Below are 23,051 nucleotides of genomic sequence, written 5' to 3'. Positions count from 1 at the left end.
TTTAATACATATTAAATATTATAAATATAATGATTAATTTACACTTAGAGAGCACGCAAAAGTTTGGACAAAGAACGGATCATGACAGCTATCATAATGTAACAAGCTTGTTAGTATGTTTATTCAATATGGCTTAAAACAAGCTAACTTATAAAATAGAAGATTGTAATGTGCCATATCAACATAATTTATCAGTGTCGTAATTTCCTAAAGAAAATAACGAAAACAACGAAGCTCCTGAACATTAAACATTCTCGTATTACCAACCCCCATATTTTACTTCACGACATTTACTCTCATCAAATTTTCCGAAGTCACGATCGTTTCGATAAAAATAATGTAAGTTATTGAATACTTTCGGTCGCGTGCTGCCGACTACGATGCTATTTTCAGTGAAACCTATAAAGGGTTGCGTTTCGAAATGTAGAAATAACACAAAACAGATGGCAAACGTTTATGAACTTCTAATCGACTATTAAGTGCATATTTGTAGTTATCAAAAGGTTATCGAGAATATTTACTCCTTTATTTTTTGAGAAATAATCACATGAACTCATGCGGAACAGTAAACATATTTGTATACATATATATACCAATATATCACGTGGTAGAATCTGCATTTTGAACCGATAGTAGCTTCACTTAATATAGTTTGTTGAATGACGATTCAAAAGTGCTTAAATAAAGCCTACATGAATAAAGTATATTTTGATTTTGACTGCCAACTCTCAGGGTAATGCCATTTTTGTTGTTTAGTGCTGGTTGTTTGAAAAAAATATCTTTAGGAAAGCTGAATTTGCTTGTAGCAATTTTGCACTGGAGGATCTATTACGAGGAAAAGATGCCCTCGTAATAGTTCCTCCAGTGCAAAATTGCTACAAGCAAATTTGTAAGAACATTAACGGCAACACAGGATTTTTTTCACAATTATGGTAACTGTTAAAAACAATATTGCAAAAATATTTTGAGTAAACCTTCAAATACGTCGAAGAATGTTTTTTACATTAGAAAAATATTTCTAGAAGAGCCAAATAAGAATCAGCCTTGAGATTTCAAGCCGTTGCATCGATATTTTGAAAGACATAACTATTAAATAAATTATTTTGAACACTTGCCAACAGGACTAGAAATTAGCTTCTCAACTCTTGACATTTTGGAAAGATTGAGATTGTTCGTTTTTTAAGTGGTGAAGGTTTAAACGAGACATGGCTATTCAAAGACGCTACGCTATAAATTATTTTGGACAGTACGACCTCTGGTCGAATCAGGAGTTGTAATAATTTCTTGTTGGTTTCCTTTTTTATCATTTATTTTGTACTCCTACAGCATAGTGTCATGTTTACAAACAAATTTAAGTACTTTTTATGTTTTAGTAACAAAATGTCTCAACTTCAGGCACCGTTATGCAAAATTAATTATCAAAATCAAAATTTACCTTATTCAAGTAGGCTTTTACAAGCACTTTTGAATCGTCATGTAACAAAATATATAAAGTAAAGCTACCACCGCTTCGGAATCTAGATTCTACAGAGAAGAACCGGGAAGTCAGTAGTTACTCTTTTTCAACATTTAAAATACAAAGTTATGTTAGTTAAATACGATTATATTTGTATATAATATATCCTGCCTGGAAGTCAATAAGTATTAGCTCCACGCTTATTTATCACCTATATAATCTTGTATTGATAATAATATTCTTTTTTATTGATGTATGTTTTACAAATGTTTCGAATTTACGAATCGGCAAAGTTAAACATTTTTAATATTATAGTCTAGAGACTATTCGTACAAAAAGCTAACAGTAGTCAACGACCTTTAAATTCTGCGTCAAAATGGCCGCCACCCAGACGGTCACAAGTTCTACAAAAAAATACATTGCGACTAGCACGCGCTTTCCTGGCTGTAGTCCAACCATGCCATCAAGGCAGGGCTCCCCCACAATTCGATTTTATATTGGCAAAGCCACCACAAAACCCACATTTTACATAAACATCAGGAAAATTGTCACAGATTTAAATTGAGTCGTCTATGTCTAATTTTCGTTAATATAAAATGATTCGAATTTTAAATTCAAAAAACAAAAGAAATAAAACTTTAACTATCTGATTAACATTGGCGATGAAAGGATGGTTACTAATTCTTAGTGTCGATTTATGTATGGACTGTGGGCGGTGGTGACCACTTAACATCAGACAACCACATAAAAACAAAACCATTGTGTATTGAACAACACGGTCACAATATCTGTGCAACGCGCTGAAATGCGCTGTTCGATTCGCTTTACCTTTCACCACCCTTCTTCCATTTTCTTCTTATTCATCGCTTCAAAGATTATACAAAAAATATATCTATAGCCTATTGCAACCAAACGAAGACAAAGAACAACATCCAAGCTGCTATCGGAACTTTCGAAATAAAATTAAACTAAGAATATAAGTAGATGTGTGAAATAGTGTTGTACTATAAATAAACATAAATTAATAAATAACTATCAGTAATGCCCAATATAGCTGAGCTATAAGCAAACCACATGGTATGTTGTGGTGGTTTAATTGGAATAGGTAACAAGTTAGTACACAATCTTTGCGATATATGTCTTTATGATTAATTTCATAATCAGTTCAAAACTAAAAGCCTGAAAATACTGCCAAGACAATCAGCTTGACGAAGAAGTAACAGGTGACAGCGATAATAATAACTAAAACATCTTATATCTTATCGTCCGTTTAATTGCTGGTACTTTAAACAATCTATTTTGGAATCAGCTATTTCGGTTTATTTTGACTTTTAGATGTTCAAAGCATCCATCGACACGAATAATTATACCGCGTTGAGGAAAAATAACAATGTTTTAAATGTACAAAACAATTCAACTAAGTATTCATATTATTTTTAATTAATCGAAAGCCTCTCATTGGTCAGTAACTCAGTCGGGGACAAACGGGGACGGCCCTAGGTCATCAGTAGAATCAAGCGAATAAAAACTCAATCGATACACAGAGCATGACTCAAGACGGCTTCAGACAATTGCATTGTATAAAATTATCCTAGTATTCGCTTGATATGTAAAAAATTGTGACCCATCTACCTAGTACATTAAAAAACCTTGCACCTGACGATCAACCCCTAATATGAGCGAAAGCGCGGGTGCCAATATAAACAAAGAACGGTTGAAATTGATAATGGAATAATTTGTCACATTTGGGTCGAGTTTAGTTTTTATAAGCGATGTTGCGAAATGTAATGAAAATTTAAAAATCTATCTCTTAACATCCCAGAAGCATTGCTTCTGAAAATTGACCCAAATAAATTGGTTGAATTTAGTATCATAATCAAATAATAAAAATAAAAACATTATGCAAGATTCGCGAACATTAGCGCTGTAAGAAATACAAACAATTCCAAAAATTTACTGAAATGAAACAATAAAATTCTTATAAACGAGAAGCCATCGCGGCTGCTCTAGTAGCCCAAGCATGGATTTAAAAAGATGTCGTACATTCTATTTAATATTTTTGTTCTACTTCCAGCCATAAACTGATAATTCTAATCACTAAAACGTATTGATTTAAGGTTAACGATTATAAGATTCTACCGTAAGTAGTAACTTGCCATGAATAGATCTATGAAAACTGTATGAGGCAAAATGGTAAATGCACGCAGGAGTCAAACGATCAATGCTGCCAATTATTATTGACGACAGAACTATTAATTATAACAATACATTAAATATCAAGGCCTTAAGCTCTTACACTACAAAACTAAATCTAAATGTAAATACTCTTGACTGTAATAGATGTTGATGGATGGATGTTAATTTTCAATTTTTTTTAGTTCACGTAGGCGATGACGTGGGTGTGTACATCCAAACATCGAATGGAATAAATAAAGAAAATTGGATCATCTAAACTATTTAAAAAAATAATCTTCGAGATTTACTGTCTATCGTATAACCAGACCTTTACTATCAGAGACAATATTTTCTACGAAACCAAACTCGACTTATAATACGATCTTGAAATGTCATGCAACGTTGACCACAATAATTAAAAAGACTACAATAAATGGCGTCTGAAAATAGCACATCACTAATCGGTTTTCAACATTTTACGATCGAACCGAGCTTCTAATATCAATAGCTTTTCTGATCAACGTTCTGTTCCACTTGACCATTATATCTAACTGTATTTCGACTCGTAAAGATTATTTTAAGATGTCAAATTTCGCAATTTAATGTAATTATTATAATTTAAAAGTCAATAGTTCAATGTTTACTAAGCGACTTTACTGACACTAAAAACTTGAGTTTAGAGGACATCCTTTGACTTAGTCTTGCTCATTTCTGCCATCAAAACATCAATATTAACCACCAAGCTTAAAAATTATATATAAGCATTATTAAAAAAATAAAGTTAATTTATTTTAAAGATTTTCCGTTCTAGAAAATTATATCGTCTATCATTTTCTAATTACTCCCAAATTTTTTTCTAGACATCACGTCTTGTTACGCACTGAAGTCAATAGACGAGACTATTATTAGCGTCCGTTGCTGCAGCGACTCCAGTGATACAATCGACGAATTTAGACGGAAAAATCACTCCAGTTTTACAGCACAGATGATCTATGGCTAATTTTACATTTTCAACATCGAGTGTGATGATCTTTTGGTGTTTACGTTAATGTGGAGGCGTGAGACGATCCATCGTGCACGAATATTAAATATCTGCAATTCGATTTCATTTAAAAATATCGTAATTTCACGGTCATAATATTTTGAAGTTATGATATTGTATCCTAGGATAAATTATTTAACTTATGATCTCCAGAATTCGAGATTATCATTCGAAAAATATATATATTTTTTGAAAATAGAATACGTTACGTACGTCATTAATTAATTAGTCTCGTATTTTATATTGAAACTGAAATATTGCTGCGTTAAACAACAAGTTAGTTTTGACTACGAAATATTAAACAAACCTCGAATTGTTGCGATCGAAAACTTGACTAAAAATAACCGTTACGCTTAAATGCCCTTGGCCAAGGCGCTAAGGTTGGCGCTGACCATTGATGCGTCGGCGCATGCGCCCTCATCACTGACATCACGAAACGCCTAGCCAAATAATATTTGAACATTTGCCCGTAGTCCCCAGAATGTACAGTAGTGAAATTGTTTTCATGCTTCTATTGCAGAGGGTTATATCATAATGCATTTATAAACACTTCTTGTACTATAATTTCCTATCTTACAGAGATATATGTTAAATAAAATCTTATATATACTTATATGTGTATATTTACAGCGTTTTTTTTTTTAATTTTTGTTGCTATATGAAACGATACAGAGATTGCTCTAAATAAAAAGGTTATATATAACTGCGGCAACTCCAGCGGCATAATAAACATAACCAAATCGTTATGTTCCCTTTAATGTCCGCTACGATATCGACTACTAATTAATCGATTACTATACTTGCTGGTAATTAATTTTGCAAGCCCGTCTGAATAGGTACCATCCACTCATCATTTTCTATATTCTACAGCCAAACAGCAATACTTAGCATTGTTGTGTTCTAGGTTGAAGAGTGAGTGATCCAGAGTAACTACAGGTACAGGAAACATAATAACTTAGTTTCAAAGGTCGTTGGTATTGGAGATGTAAGGAATGTTTTTTTTACGGCACTAATATCTCACTAAATAATCGGTTCATCCGTCTACGATGAGATAAGTTACAAACAAACGCACCGAATATTTATAAATATATAACAAATGTTTGTGCAAACACAGGTGTACTCTCTGTTCTCACTAATAATCCGAAGCTGACAGAACCAAAGACAGTTCAGGCACATGACCAACGGCTTTACGTGTCTTAAGTTTTGAACACTCTATTGGCGGCTCGATTAATAATCTAAACATTTTCTTGGTGGTAGAGCTTTGTGCAAGCCTGTCTGGATAGGTACCACCCACTCGTCAGATATTCTATCGCCTCAGTATTGTGGTATTCAGCGTTGAAAGGTGAGCGAGCCAGTGTAACTACAGGCACAAAGGATTCTAAAATGGATAGCGCAGTGGTAATGTAAGGAAGGATTAATATTTCTTACAGCGCCATTGTCTATGGACGATGGTGACAGTAGTCATCAGTAAACAATGGTAAGTTAACCATCAGGTGGCCCATTTGCTCGTCCGCCAATCAATCTCATAAAAAAAGACAACAGAAAGGTGAACAACGATGGTTAATGTAAATCTTGGCCAATAATTAAAGGTCAAACCCGGGCATCTGTAACCACCAACACACATTGGAGCACCGTGGTGGAAACAGCTTCAAATAGCCGAACAATGGGAGAATTAAAGACTATCCTTTCTTAATTATAGAAATGTTAACGATTAGAAAGAGAGAGAGATGTTTTTCGCGGTTCGTCTACCCATTTTTCATAAATAATTACTATTTTATAAGAACCGTTTCCGTTTTTCGGTTTATTTTGGTAGCAAACTAGGTGCAAATGGTTCACTTATAATAAATATTGTACAAGATAAGAAGTAACGTTATGTCTCCTGTCCCCGTAATAAAACGAGCTCATCCTTCAAATGCCCCACAAGATAAACACAGTAAAGAACTTTAAATCAATAAATAAGTACTTGCTGTTTGAGTTTCAGAAATCTACCACTGGTTTGGAAAAGATACCTCCGATTTGAGAAGAACCGATGAAAGAAACTAAGCGAGATTATATTTTTATAACGGCTTGGGAACGGAGAGACCCAAAACACATCAATCATAAAAAAGTCGTTAATTTTATAGTAAAGTTTAACACGCAAACGTTTTTAATTGTTTAATTTAATATTTTCGAACGTTTTCTGCAATCGTAAAAGGTCCCACATAAATTGTCACGGCAGAATTAATAAAAACTTTGTAGTCGGCTTAAGTGCTGGTTCCTAGTATTTATAATAAATTCGTCACAAATTCTAGCATTAATGTCAAATGTATAACTACTCGACCGATCAATTAAAATTTTGAATACTCGTGGTCGTGGTGGGGATACAGAAAAAAATTAGCATAGCACTTGTCTTCCGCCCTTACACACGGGTAAAGCCACAGACGAAAATTAGTCAAAAATATGTATTGCGAAATGACTGGCAATATTTTTACTTAATAAAACTTTAAGGCCCTTTTTATGTCTTGCGTGGGATCCATTTATAGAGAGCATTGTTAAATAATATATTATTTGTATATTTTTATTTTAAAAAATATTAAAATGCAATCAATTTTATCCATCTCGTTTTCCATATGAAACAAAAAGGCAAGTTATTTTTATAAATGATAAAGAGAAGCAGACTAAGTAGACAGTCAAAATCAAAAGATTGGTCGCCATTTCGGTATACCGTATTCACGTACCTTTCCAAAATTTCACGTTAAACGCAACGGATTGCTTTAGATAAGTAACAAAATAACTACAAAACGAACTTATATAATGCATCATATAACTCATCCCAGGCTTTAATTTTAATGAGTATGCTTGTACTTTTCATTTGACTTCTCTTGTACAACGGCTTGGCCTTAGAGTACATACAGAAAACATTTTCTCATTAGTCAATTTGTTTGATTTTCAATTAGAATCGCTAACATTATATGATATACCTACACTTTTGAACTATCACCGATTCGGAATGAGAATTCAACAGAGACGAACCGGCAAGAAACGCATTTAATGATGTTAACTGCGTTTCTTACCGGTATTAAAATCAAACAAGTTAATTTCTACACGACATCTATCTGGAAACGCTCAATCGATGCACTGTCATATATACATGGTACTGAGGAACAGGGCTTATTTATGTGTTTTTTATAATAAATAATAAGTTTGTTTTGTAGTAGTTCAAGTACAGCGTGCGAATCATTAAAACCAAAGCTTAAATTTAAGTTATTATTAATTTTACGCGATACAATAAATACGTACTAGTATTTTGCTTTATGTATACTCAGGACTTTCGTAAGTGGTAAGTTTCGATATGATAAAACAAATGCGAAACGAAATAATATCCTAAACTGTTGTTTTTTTTTTTTTTAAATTCCAAATACCAAGCATTAAAATTAATTTTAATGTGAACTTATCAAAAACTGCTGTATAGAAACCAAATTCAAATATTCATTAAATTGCATTAGGATTAGCATTAGCAGCCCGTAAATGTCCCACTGCTGGGATAAAGGCCTCCTCTCCCTCTGAGGAGAAGGTTTGGAGCATATTCCACCACGCTGCGTCAATGCGGGTTGGCGGAATGCACATGTGGCAGAATTTCATTGAAATTAGACACATGCAGGTTTCCTCACGATGTTTTCCTTCACCGCCGAGCACGAGATGAATTATAAACACAAATTAAGCACATGATAATTCAGTGGTGCCTGCCTGGGTTTGAACCCGAAATCATCGGTTAAGATGCACGCGTTCAAACCACTGGGCCATCTCGGCTCATTAAATTGAACGATAAGTATTTGGTACACATAACTAAATGAACGAACACAATTTGAGATGAAACTGTTCTAAGATTGAGCCGCTTAAAAAAACATTGTTAGCATTTACACTTAAATTTTGTTTACACCCAAAAGTTGTTTTCGAAAACCGAACATCATAAATTAATATCCATTTCCGGTTTTTAAAATAAGACGAACTTTACGGCCGTGATATTATGATTAATGCGCTCAGTCATTACCGTTCGTGATTAACATTATAAAAGAGCGCCCCAGTTACCGAAACAAAATATGTTAACACGCGCTAATGTTTGAAGTTTGATCTAAAATTACGGACCTGCCTAAACATCAGACTGTGTGACCTAAAACCATCAGTGTGATGAAAACTTCAAGTTTGCTTTACGAAAATTATTTACGATGTTGACATATGTATTTTAATTAAAACCTTTCGTGAAAATGATCTGGAGATAATCTATTCATAACGTTCCTGATGATATTAGTGGAATCTAGACAATGTATTTAGTCAAAGAAATATTACTTGGCACAAAATTTCTTCATAAAATAATTACTCCATCCTGTATTTCGGATAAAATGGCTCGTTTCGGCGAGAAATGTTTATGATATTTAAAGTATAAATTAAGTTTAACACTTAATTGTGAATTTAAAAAAAATGATGAACGTTTTATATAACCAAAATATTTTAAACGATACAATCAAACTTCTTACGTTTCTAATTCTAATCCTTCACTAACGTTCCACTCAAAAACAAAATTTAACTCCATTACAGTTAGCTGTCTAGATAATTAAATCTAGTACCATATTTAAAAAAGGGTAAAAGAATAGCCAAGAGAAGTTCCAAAATCAATACTATATTGTTTCCGGTTTCCGTCTAGACTTTGCGGCGAATCTACAGTTATCTCCTAAGATGACGCAATGCGGAAAAAATAGTCTGCCAAGTATTTTTTTTAAATACTTAGACCTTGTAGGACATGAGGTACATTATTTTCAAAATTTTTTCTTTTTCTATAAAAAATTTGGAAGTTTTTTTTAAACCATAAAAATCGTTTATTGTCGTCATACGACTCCAATATTTTTTTAGATATATCTTCCCCAAAATAACGAAATCAACGTCTACAAGGTCAAGAAATTTACAGAGAAGTTTCATGAAAACGTGTAAGTTAATAGTGCATGAAAAGCATTCTAAGTCGCATATTTTCCATAACTTATTATAAGATTAACGGAATGTTCTAATAGACATTAAAGAAATTAGGCCAGGCTCGAATATAATGACGCAAATACTACTAAGGAATATTTGAGGTTAGGAAAACACCGGGTGTTTATCTAAATATGAAAGTAAAAGTTGAAAATAAAACAAAATGAGGGTATGACGAATTGAACGTCTGATTCATTCTGGAACATGCAGCTGAAACCCTACACTCGTGACTTCGTTACTCCAGGAAGCACGTGCTAAAAGGATTTATTTAAGCGACAGTTGCCAATGTGATTGTACATGCGACAGACTAAAAATGTCACGCCAAAAACAAACTTCTACGTTACCGGTAGCACGGAAATTCGAAAATCCACAAATCACTTGTCACTGATCCACGTAAAAATTTCGATTTCACTTGTGTTATCACGGGCGCGTCCAAATATGGTGTGTGATTTTATTTTTGCCGTTTACGAGTGTGCTCGCTAACCAAGTGAACTTTTCGGTACCGCGCGATCGGGTGCGATGGTTTTGGGAATGTCGACGGCAGTTGACGATGGACTGAGGCGGGCGGGCGGTTTCGTTCTTGCTCGGGCGCTTTCGGTCTTTAATTTTAGAACTTGGCTCTCTCCCCGGTTTTATATAGACGTGAGTACATCTTATAAAGCGTATGCGAGATGCGGTCGCCGCCGCATATATATAGGAATTACCGCTTTTTATTGAGCGGATTGGTAATTTTTGCATTCCAACCGTTGGCCGGCAATTTTCGACCGAGCTGACTTATTTGGCGATTGTTAGGAGAAAATTCTTATTTCTCTCCGACAAAATTATTTAATAATAAATACGATGACGCGTTTAAATATTTACCTTTCTTTGACTCAAATGATAAAATTTAACGGTGATTATAATTAATCAAGTAATATGTACATATATTCGGAAACATAAGCTTTTAAATTGTTGTTAACATATAAATTGCTATTTTCTTTGAAAATAACGATACGTTAGTCAAAGTCAAAGTCAAAGTCAAAAATCTTTATTCAATATAGAAGTGTTTGCACTTGCTTATTGATTGTCAAAAATCTACCACCGGTTCGGAATTTAGCACCTCGGACCTGAGAAGAACCGGCGAAAGAAACTCAGCGGGATATATTTTTTTTATTTTTTTTTAACTTTTTTTTTCAGTTATTATACTTCTTTAATTTATATGACGATACTTAGTATTGTTGTGTTACGTTTTGAAGGGTGCGTGAGCCAGTGTAACTACAGGCACAATGGATATATCATATTAGTTCCCAAGGTTGCTGGCGATTTGGTCTGAATTTGTAAGAACTATTAACAATTCCTTACGTAAATGTACCACTGACCTTGGAAACCAAAAATGTTACATCTCTTTTGGCAGTAAATTTACCGTAATTCTAAGTGCTCATTCACCCTTCAAAACAAAGTACAATAAACGATTAGTACACACACACCCACTTATTGGTGGGACTGTCTGTTTAAATTGGTATCTAAGTCCCACCAATAAGCAAAAAAAACAGTACAGACGATTGTCTTGATTGTCAGGGGAAAATATAAGGTTATAATACGGGTTTAAAGGAAAAATAAAAAGTTTCTACAAACACCCAAGATCCTATTCTCAATTTTATATTAATACTTTAAACACACATCTGGCATAGATCGTACTTATACATAGCAGCATTCTGATTCTTCTTCTCTTACCATAGAATAACACCATAACCCATAATGACATTTATTAATTAATCAGGCATTGTCCTAATTCACTCACCGAATTTCTATCGACTAATCTCAAAGCCTAGCCATTAGCATTTTAGCATTAGCAGCCCGTAAATGTCCCACTGCTGGGATAAAGGCCTCCTTTCCCTTTGAGGAGAAGGCTCAAAGCCTAGCCAAGGCAGAACATATTGTAGCGCTTAAGTGTTTACGCAAACATAGCTGTGCACTCTATATTCCCTAAATCATAATCCGATAAGACGACAATCAAACACGTTCGTATAGGAATTAAACGCAAAACCTATGAAGCTACATGCTTGCTGGCTCAAGATATTCTCCAGCTGTAAAACTTCGAACTGCCACTGAAAATTTCTTGACAGAAAAACATTTAGGAAAATGAACGGAATCAATCTGCACCCGAGTTCATATACTTACGAACAAGTCAGTTATTAGTCTAACAACGAATTTAATATAATAAAGATTAGATCGCCAAAATTTTCACAATTTTCGGCCTTCAATAAATCTTATGAAGTAAAACAGAAATTAAATGTAATAACTTATATCATCTGCATTTTATATTCAACGGTACCGTGAGCTTAATTAATTTGCTAATTAAATAGTTAATATAGAAAGAAAATCAAGAAAATTTCACGTTAAGAGACCTTAGACTTATGGTTTTGAAACCGACCTAAGGCTTATGGTTTTGGTCTTGCAGATAAAACACCTGGATTTATTTTCATTTTTGTTTATTTCACTTGCTGCTAACAATAAGTCTTTGATCACTAAGGTATTATTCCGCTGAACGCGATCGTTATACAGCTGGCGTCATCAATCCGTGAGTTCAAAGTTCTTGTTGTGACGTGTTGTATTATTCGAATGCCACGATGATCTCGCAACTGGCTATTAAAACTGAAAATCCCGGTTTCCTGTCTTCAATAAGTATAATAATAAATAAGTTTTGGGATTATTTGTCAAGAATTCTCTGAAGCAGCCTGAACTTACGTGGACGTAATGACATTTCAGTATTATATGCCATTAGTAGATACTACACCTAAATTCGGACCTATGTCGAATTGTCTTCTTTTTGAACTAAGAGAGTAGAGAAATCGAATTGCGGTCTAGAAGATATTACCGTAGCGACGGTAGCCCAGTCTTCGACACAGACCTCATAAATTTTATGAAAAACAGTTACAAAAATATATAAATAATGTGAAAAAAAATGTATCATATTTAATTAACACCCAAGTAAAAAAGGCCACAATCCATCCACCATCTGCATCTGTAGATAGACGAAGGTTGTGATGACTATCAGGATCAAAGTACAATAAAAAGTACTATAACAGGAGGGAAATTAAATGAATATTGTATCATGCTGCAAAAATTGTAGTAAAACCCATATTTTATTTGTATAAGCTGTATTGTCCTGTAGTAGGTGTGGATAGCTTAAGGCTATGGGGAAAGAGGGATGTTTGCCTCCTACCCGTTGATAGACAATATCACATTCCGTGCCGGCTGGTAGACAAAAATTGTGAAATAATGTTTTGATATTCAATTTAATTAAATAATTGAAGATAAATGTAATAAATTCTTTCTATTTGAAAATAGTGATAAAAAAATTGTGTGATGTGATAGGAGGAAGGCACGCACATCTCCTCATGACAACACATTTTTGAGGACAGACATGATTGATCTTAAGATCTTGAATCTTTGACAAAAAAATAGTTAAAAAAACCTATCTTCGTAATTGTAACATTTATATAATTGATTTATGCGTCTGGTGTGAACATATAAGCTAGCCACAAACCAACAAGACAGTTCATAAACCCGACAATATTAACAGCATAAAATCGTGTTTACCCCTATAAGCAAAACGATGTAAGATAGACGACATCCATAATAATGACAATATTTGTAATTTATTTAACATTTTATTATACTTAATAGAGAACTACAGAGAGAAAATGATAATAACAAAATGAAAAATAACAAAAGGGAACTATGTAGGTATAAAAAGTTCTTCTAGCACATCCGAGAAGAAAAAATGAGTTTAGGCGAATAAATAACAGGTCGTCCATAGTGCATAAGAGAGTGCACAAACACAGGTGTACTCATTATTCCCTCAGTCTGATAATCCGACGGAATGTAAATCTAACACGACCCAATAGCCTTACGAACTTTCCGAAAAACGTGTATACGCTTCCAACTGTTAAGCTCCCGGCTTAACTAATAAAATGGTTTGTCCCTGAGCTCTTCGTAGATAAGGTGTTATATGCGAGCCTGTAGAAAAACAGTTACGAACAACAGTAGGTAGAGATTCCGGTGGCTGAGAAGAAGGCTCAGTTTCGAGACTGGCAGTTACCGTAGGTTACGTAGATACATTATATCCCGTTAAAACTTAATAGAACTTGCATCGTCAACCTGCTCTTATTAATATGGCTTATTTGTAAAAAATATGTGAGGTATTAAGAGTTCTATATTTTGGTTAGTAAAATGATATGCAGTAGGTATACATAATAACCCTTACTGACAGGTAGGAACGAAATCGACGAAAACGCATGAACAAAAACGGTGTGCGAGTTACAAAAGCGTATTATTTCTTGAAAATATCGCTCGATTGACTGAAAAGATATTTATATTTGGAATATGATATTATTAGGATGAGCGATATTAATTGTAAATAATAAAACAATATTTATACACATTTAATTAATTCCTATAGAAAAAAGGTGGTTTTAAATCTTATGTTGAAAACCATTGTTAAAATCGGATAAGTAAAATAATGTATGCAACAATAATATGCCAATAAAAAATTAATCTTAACAATGATTTTAATAATGTATTTAATCTAAAAAGTTGTTTTGATTTTTGATAAAATAACCTTTTATAAGTAAATATGGGCAATATTTACTCCTCAGCTTTTTCAATTTGAAATTTAGCTGAAATTTATGTTTATTTATTATTATCTTTGTTTCCTGCTATTCAAAACGGATTACCTACGACAAATATTTACAAGTTAACGGAAAATTATAATTGGCATTTTGTGTACAATGTCGTTCTGAAATCATCATGATACCTGTTATAATAAAATTTTCTGATAGTATTTTTGTATATTAATTTAATTTTGAGCTGCTAATAAAATAGTTATGATTGATTTTTTTATTATATCTTGAAACGATCAATATTATTTTACATTAAGACTATTAAATCTACGTATTTCTGCGTTCCGAACGATTTTATATCTGTCAAATGTCAAAAAACATTGCATATATTATTAGAATTCTTTGATATTTACTTTGTTTTTGTAGTACGAAATAGCTTTATTAATACATTAATAAATTACAATAATGAGTTCTTAGTGTGACAAAACGTGAACTTTAGTGTGATTTTTTATTTTACTTTCTTTCGACATTGAAATGTTTAACCCTGATATTAACGATTACCAGCTGACTTCGATAATAGCGGAATGCTGTGGGGGTGTTGCAGTAGTGTATTCAGCTGTTTACAAACCGTACAACCAAAATGTGGCTATTAAAAGATACTTTGTTGATAAAGATAAGGAAAAAGCCAGTTTAATACAGGTGTGTAATAATCAAAACAAAATTATTTATTTAAAAGATTTATTCAGAAAATGTCTCTTACATATACTAATAAAGATATTTGTAATATTCTTTAAATATATATCTAATGTTCAGGTATAACTATTCTGCTAAAATAGTTATGTGACCATTTTTTATGACGCAAATGTATATTAGAAGTAATTTAGAATTCTAATTTAAAGTTTTACTCAAAGTAAAGTGTATCAACTAGATCTCAATAATATTCTATGATAAAAATACAAATTCAAATAGCACAATTTTATTTACAGCAAGATATTCTGACACGGAAGGAACTGCAACATCCAAATATTTTACCATATCTTACATCATTTGTATATGGTCCAGAGCTGTATGTGGTATCTCCGTTGATGAATCTCGGATCTTGTAGAGACATATTGGACCGACACTTCCAGGAGGGCCTACCGGAGCTGGCTTGTGCTATTATATTAAGAGATGTGTTATTAGCATTACAATATTTACACAAACAATTTTATATACATAGGTAATTAACACATAATTATATATTCCTTGGTAACAGATGTGATCTAGGGTCATACACATTGCATTATAATGTGTGGCTAATTCTAGAATTTATCTTCTTATATATATTATGCATGTAAATATATAGATCAATTCACTCATTAGGTTACAGCACTGCACACTAAATTATCTGTGTTCATTTGTATGATTGGATGCAGTATAAATGCTTATAACGTTTTACTGTGTGTGTAATGACCAGTGTAAGAAAAAACATAACAAAATACCACAAATGACAGTGTCTTCATGAATACACACTGATATAATTTAACAAGGAGGGTTGCTTTTCCTTGAGTGAACAGAGTTCTGTTCACTACTACTTGCTTACCAATAATAAAGAATCAAATTTTTAAAATGACTACACTAAGTAATATATAGTTTAGGTTAACTTTTATTAAATTAATAATTTATGTATATATACACCTTATCCCTGATGTATGTAAAGTTATTAAGCTAAACTATAGAAAGTTAAGGAATGTCGAGACAGTAAAAGTAATAATAATTGATTTAATAACAATAATTGCCAGTATACACGAGCACAACACCTCAGTCCCCAAGGTTGGTGCCGCATTGATTACATAAGAATAGTTGCTATTTCTTGTGGCACCAATGTCTATGGACTATGGTGACCACTTACCATCATCTATTGGCCATCTGCCTAGCGATGATAAAACACATAAAAAGTAATTAATCACTAACATTCTTATTGGTGATTCAAATACTTGTTAGAAGGAAAATAAGTTAAGGATTAATTTCCATGCCCATTATTAATAATGTCTTTTTAATAATTATTAGTATAACACTTTTACCGGGTAGAGCTATACTAAAACAAATCTGGCTAAGCCATTGTAACTAGGCACATAGGATCACATCTTGGTTCCCAATATTGGTGATAAATTGAAAATGTAATGGATAGTTCATATTTCTTACAAATCTAATGTCTAAGAGCGGTGGTGAGTACTTACCACCAGGCGACCCATTAGCAAATCAACCTATTTTAAATAACTAACATAACATTCTAACTACTTTCAGAGGTGTCAGAGCGAGTCATGTTTTATTAGATATAAATGGCACGGTCCGGTTGTCCGGCCTACGTAGTGCGGCGTCCATGATGGTGCGCGGGAGGAGACAGAGGCAGTTGCACAGCTTACCCCCTCCGGACCATGACAATGCTAATCTAATGTGGCTGAGTCCAGAACTTTTGGAGCAGGTATGAAGCTTATGATTCTCGATATAAGTAAGATAAAGATAAAGTAAGTATGATATGATAGTGATTAGAGTAAAGATTTATTCAGAACTGTGGCCTTGAGTTGACTTCACTGACATAATATATCTAAATCTATAATAATATTTACTGTATTGTATATGTATTCCTTGTGGATTTGTGACAAAATTTCATTTTTAACATTGTCGAAGTTGTTATTGGTTAACATTGAAAGGAAAATTAAACTGCATATAAATAAAAAAGTTTGTATTCCATATATAGCAGAGCTATACATATCGCATCGAATAAATAAATATCTAGTTTATATACTTTTACCACTGGATTATTCCAAGATCAAAACATGTATGTTATTCAAGTACAAATTAATAACGCCATAATACCCTCTTTAGATTTAATTTAAAATTTATGACATAACTATCAAATACTAAATCATTTTGATTTAACTTTAGCATTCGATACAAGTTTGATATTTAATTATAATTCAAAGACCAGACTTATTTGGTATGTACTGGAACATTGAATGGACTGTCTTAGAGATCACAGTCAAGTGGTTGCCAAGGATATTGTTCCTCAGTTTCCCGGTCTGGAGAGTGCTCCGGGGATCTCACTTTGAACCATTGTTGTTTACTGTCTCTGTTGATCATTTTGTTCCTTTTTTTAATTATTCTTGGGTTAGTTGTTATTGTTGACATGAAAATATTTAAATCCTTGCTAACTTTATATGGAAATGAAAGAATATGTTCGTAAATTCAAATGCCTGTCTTGCTAAGCTTTATATCGACTAATTAAAATTGAAATAAATATTTTTATAATGGTAGAAACTACATTCCGGATTCAGGATATAGTTAGCAACTGGTTAAATTATCAGGATTTAAAAAAAAAAAGTGAATACAAGTTATGTTATGCTTCAAGGTTATTGGTGTTTACGTCTCTCTCGAGAAGCAAATATTATGCGCCAAATTGCATTCTTAGTGATATTTTTGTTACAAAGTTTAAAAGTCAGAGATCGCTACTAAACGATAAGAACTTTATTGTGCTTCTAAATATAAATGTCATTGTGTTTATTTTTATTGTAATGTTGACGGTATTTATAAGTATAAATGTTATGATGTCCTTCATTTCGACAACGGCAGCAAAACTCGAGTTAGACCAGACAAGTGTACGCTCAAAAACAGGTATATTCCCATTAGCTGCTGGGACGGCAAATCTGACAATCAAAAGGAACAGGACCAACGGCTTTACGTACTTTTCGAGGATAGGAGCGTCCTCATTTTCAGCTTCAAGACTCCGGGTTGTTACTGAAAATTTTTTGACAGATAACCAGACATATTTTCATCGGCCTGACTTGGGGACCTATTTGACCAAATAACCTCAGGATCATTGGATTTTATATATAATTACGAGATCAATGAGACAGTCACATTTGATATGGTTTTTGTGTAACTGGAATATAAATTTTAATTCGACTTTCAGAATCTCAAAGGCTACGATGAACAATCTGATATATATTCACTGGGCGTATTCTGCTGCGAACTTGCAAACGGGGCAGTTCCATTCGCAGAGGTGCCGACCACGCTCATGTTCACGGAGAAAGTGAGAGGGAGCAGGCCTCAGTTGCTCGACTGCTCATCTTTCCCTGAACCCCTGGATGACGGTGAGATGAAGAGTGAGTTATACCTCGTTGACTAATATCATTAATGTAGACTTAGCAACTTAAACTATATGTTCATACCCTTCGAATTCCCTCGTATTTTATTTTCACTGTAATTAGAAGCCAAGTATAAAAGACCTTTTAATGATAGGTCTATACCACCAACCACAGTATTGGCACTAAAATTTTGCTTCACTACAACAAATCCAGCAGGAATTCAAATATAAATACCCTCGTGTTTGTAATTAAACTGTCTCAGTTATACCTACGATTAGACATCTGCGCAGTGCGCACACACTCGTTTACTTTCAGTACATGTCAGCGTGTACATACACGCAGGCATGTACTGAAAGTAAACGAGTGTGTGCGCAGACATGTACTAGGAGTAACCTCGAGTGTGCGCAGGCATGTACAACACGGACAGCGGCGTGGGCGACAGCGCGGAGGGCGTGTCCCGCCTGCGCGCCGCCTACGCGCGCCGCAAGCTGTCCGACGCCTTCCACCACCTCAGCGACCAGCTGCTGCAGCGGTAATGCCTCATACGAGCACACGTAAACACTCCGATTACATTCCGACATACACTAAGCATTATTTATTTAATACGGTACACAATAGTCTGAATTTCGAGCGGGTGAATTAGCGAAGCACGGTTGCTTTTATTACAATATCACATACCCAAACGACTTCCGAAACGTGTTGCATTTTATGTGAATTGTTTAAGTTTTTTTATGATAAATTATATTTTCAATACATAAATAAGTCCATTTAACATTGAAACAAGGATAAAACTGACTGCCTTTTATAACTTTCTTTATAGGGCAAGAATGCTAGATAAGAGCTTCTGCAAACGAACACCTCTAGTCCATTTGAAACGGAAAAAAAAAACATATTAGTTAATAACAAATTTGTAACAAAAAAAATCCAACTTCAGTTCGTTTAGTAGCCAGTTCCTGTAGGTACTTAACACAAAATATGGATGGATCTATACTACAGTGCCTGAAACCTACCCGACATGTACAATAAAATACTAAGAATTATATCATTTATTTTAACACGTTCTAGAGATCCGGAGAAACGGCCTTCAGCAACACAGCTGTTGAACCATCCCTTTTTCAAGCAAATCCGAAGAACCGACTTCTTGCCCAGCCTCATCGGACGAGTCAAACCAATTAAACCTGATCCTGGTATGATTTATAATTACTTTATAACATATTCAAATCGAAGAAAATTAAGATAAACAAACCGTAGATTTACGTATTCCATGCGATTTTAACTAAAAACAGTTCTTGATTGATGCGTCTATTTTAATAGAACACTAATCCTGTCCCAGGCCCAGTGGTTAGAACGCTTGCATCTTAACCGATGATTTCGAGTTCAAACCCAGGCAGGCACCACTGAATTATCATGTGCTTAATTTGTGTTTATAATTCATCTCGTGCTCGGTGGTGAAGGAAAACATCGTGAGGAAACCTGCATGTGTCTAATTTCAACGAAATTCTGCCACATGTGTATTCCGCCAACCCGCATTGGAGCAGCGTGGTGGAATACGCTCCAATCCTTCTCCTCAAAGGGAGAGGAGGCCTTTATCCCAGCAGTGGGACATTTACGGGCTGCTAATAATCCTGTCAATTACTCATATCCACTTTAATTTTACTTCCAATTTTCGAATAATAACTTTGCCATTCTAAAAGCAATTTTTTAACTAATTATGACTATAGTAAGCAGTATAATTCGTGAGCGCCACCTTGACCTGTGCAGTAGTACGGTTATAAGCCTATTTAGAGGAATGAAGGAGCGGGGCCGCCGGAGATTGGTCCCACAGGCGATACTTGTCGTCTTTTGGACTCCCACTTGTCATTTAGCCGAAAGTGTACATGCGCGAACGTGCCACTACTGCCCATCTGCGCCAACGACTCGTGCCGGCTACTATGGATACCATGGATTATTTAAAATCAATCACAAAGTTGACTATTATTTCTGGTTGGTTAGCTTCATTTGTTTTTCCTTAACCGCCAACGAAATAAATTTTAAACGCTAATTAATCACATGAAAATTCCGTTACTCTTGCTAGTGTATGAGTGTAATTCTCCGCAATCGTTTTCCAGATGACATATCAGCCCTGCTACTGCAAGAGAAGATATCAGAAATGGAAATCGAGAAATCGACGGAGTGGGATTTCTAGTATTTACCAAACCACCAAGCACAAGTGTACAATGCACAGTTATGCCAAAATTATACCAAATATGTTTGCTGAGTGTTTCAACAGTCGGTACGAAATGTAAAAGTTCACAAAACTCATCATTTAAAATCAATCTAAGTGAAAAGATGTGCGATAGTGACAACAGTTTCCACATCTAAAGGTGTGTGCGTAACGCACACCACAGTACTCTGCGTCTACGCACCCGAGGTCACGTTGCGTGGAATTTTATACCATATAATAAAATTGTCGTCAAAAACTTTGTCCCATATACTATTCCTTAGTAACAATGTTTAGAAAATTTGAGGTTATAATTGTTTAAATTTTTCACACCAATATATAACGAACATGGAATTGACAGAAAGCAATAGTAAAAAACAGATGCCTTAATATAAATATCTTTATATCGCGTTAGTTAAGCCGTATATATATTATATTAAAATAAATTAGAAAAATTTCGTTATTAGTCTGATATCGAGAAGAGTTTGCATTTTGATATTCACAGGACAGACAATTAGAAATAGTTTCCAACGGTTAATTAGTAAGTACTAGGCGTATGAATTTTAATGCTTCAATAACTTTACTAAATTAAGTATGTGTAAAATATCTTAAGTCATTCATTTGACCATTTTGTCATACCAGTATTTTATAAGAATTATTTATACAAACCAATGTTATATCTTCGCTCTTCGATGTGAACAAAATGTAAGCGAAGGTTGACCCGACTTTTCTCAACAAATTACACATGTATCCTGCGACTATAATTATATTTTTGACTTATATCAAATTGTATATATGTTTGTTACAAGCCAAAAATACTATATGTCATCAATTCTTAAATATATATGTAAATGGTTAAAGCTTTTTTGTAAACAATAACACAACAATATGCTACTGGTGCTACAATTTTATTATTTTTTTTTTTTTTGTTGTAAAATTATGTTTTCATGAGCGTTGCAAGGTGGACTATGGTAAAGCTCTAAGAGCATGCTATTCAACCCTTTGAAAAAAGGTTATATAACATTGTTCTATATATAAATATGCAAAGACCCAAGGGAGAACATTATTATTTTAAAATATTTTGGAAATAAAGAATAAAAAACGGCCGAATCATTCAAATATAATCCCAGTCAAGTTAGTCACAACGTGCTAATCTCGCAAAAATTCCCGTCAGCAATTTTTAATCGACTTCAAAAAGGAGGCTACAAATCATTTGTATATGTTTTATGTTTGTAACCTCAGAATTCCGTCATTTATAAAACTATTTAGAGAAATGTTTTTGTTTGAGTTTTTATTTTCATTTGGTGCCATTACAATTTGAAGGATACCAACTAAGTGGTACCACTGCCCATAGACATGGGCACTAAAAATTAATAACAATTCCCTACATCGCCAACGACGTTGGATGAGCTCACTCACTCTTCAAACAGGAGCAAAAGAATAGTGAGTTTTGGTATTAGTATGTGTGATAAGTGTGTGGTACCTTCCCTGATGAACTTGCACCACCACCGAATATATAGTTAATAATGCAGAAGATAATGTATAGATGTGGGTAAAAAATATTTGAAAATAGCCGAGATATTGAGCAATTTCCCCCTTTAGTCAAGATTGCGCCTAACGCATAGTAAACCCCCTTAAAATTTGAGCAATAAAATTGCTGACGGAAACTTTGCCAGGTCATTTATTAATTTGACTGGGCTATATAAATGTTTTCCTCGAATTTGCAATATTTTTAAACACTATGTAACCACTAGTAAATTTTAAAAGTTTATAATTTGGGTATACATCTTGCTCCAGTCAAAATTTTAAAAATATTTCTTTACTAGGGTTTGATAGACGCCATTTCGAGAATTGTGTAGTTATAAATTTTCATAAAAAAGCGGTATCGTTTGTCCCCTGTAGTCTATTTTTCATATTTTTTGGAATTGTTTTAGATTGAATTAAAATTTATGTCCCTTAGTTTTTAATATAAAGAAATATTGGGCTCGAAGAAGTTTTTCAGACCATAATATACATATTTACCATTTTTTTATATACATTTTTTTAAACTAAACTGAATTACTAAAAAGGAAAAACGTACAAATTATAAGATGTATTGAATCTAATGAGAGCAACATTGTCTAATTTTGTAAAATATTTAGAGGGTTGAAAACGTTCTTGCCAAACAAAACAAAAACTTGTAAAACTATTTTTTTAAAAGGAAATGTAAGTATTTTTGTCCAAGACTCAACAACTCTTGTATCACTCGAGACGGGTCTTTGAAAATACCTACTTGCACTTAAATTATCTTAAAACGGGCACGGATGCCATTCTAGCAACGCTCGTGGCTTTAATTCAAATAACGTTATGTGTCGAAGTATAATTTTGGTGTAACTGGACTTTTCTTGACTTTAAATTTTGGTAAAATAAAAAAAAAAAACGATTTTAGAAAGTTTTTTATTATCAT

General features: G+C 33.6%; 2 protein-coding genes across 3 annotated transcripts in view; one reads left to right on the top strand and one right to left on the bottom strand.

The window, feature by feature from the left end:
• The window catches only part of LOC125066193 (muscle-specific protein 300 kDa), a 178,171-nt gene extending 167,918 nt beyond the window's left edge, over positions 1-10,253 (bottom strand). Inside the window, exon 1 of the mRNA XM_047674164.1 lies at positions 10,019-10,253. The gene's annotated coding sequence lies outside the window, so the exon portion shown is untranslated. The remainder of the gene's footprint in view (positions 1-10,018) is intronic.
• A 4,425-nt stretch (positions 10,254-14,678) lies between these two features.
• On the top strand, positions 14,679-22,968 carry LOC125066158 (STE20-related kinase adapter protein alpha). Of its 2 annotated transcripts, none has more exons than XM_047674105.1 (7): positions 14,679-14,977; positions 15,265-15,497; positions 16,565-16,742; positions 18,231-18,411; positions 18,814-18,937; positions 19,471-19,592; positions 20,514-22,968. In XM_047674105.1, the coding sequence occupies exons 1-7, from the start codon at positions 14,813-14,815 to the stop codon at positions 20,588-20,590; spliced, it is 1,080 nt and encodes a 359-aa protein (XP_047530061.1). In that variant the 5' UTR covers positions 14,679-14,812; the 3' UTR covers positions 20,591-22,968. The 2 variants fall into 2 exon arrangements, with proteins under 2 accessions (XP_047530061.1, XP_047530060.1); XM_047674104.1 differs by having other exon boundaries at positions 14,680-14,977; positions 18,231-18,423.
• Positions 22,969-23,051: the final 83 nt, after the last annotated feature.

Source organism: Vanessa atalanta, chromosome 9 (assembly GCF_905147765.1).
Source record: "Vanessa atalanta chromosome 9, ilVanAtal1.2, whole genome shotgun sequence".
Classification (NCBI taxonomy): domain Eukaryota; kingdom Metazoa; phylum Arthropoda; class Insecta; order Lepidoptera; family Nymphalidae; genus Vanessa; species Vanessa atalanta.
Note: the sequence above shows the minus strand (reverse complement) of the source record. Positions and strands in the feature narration are given on the sequence as shown.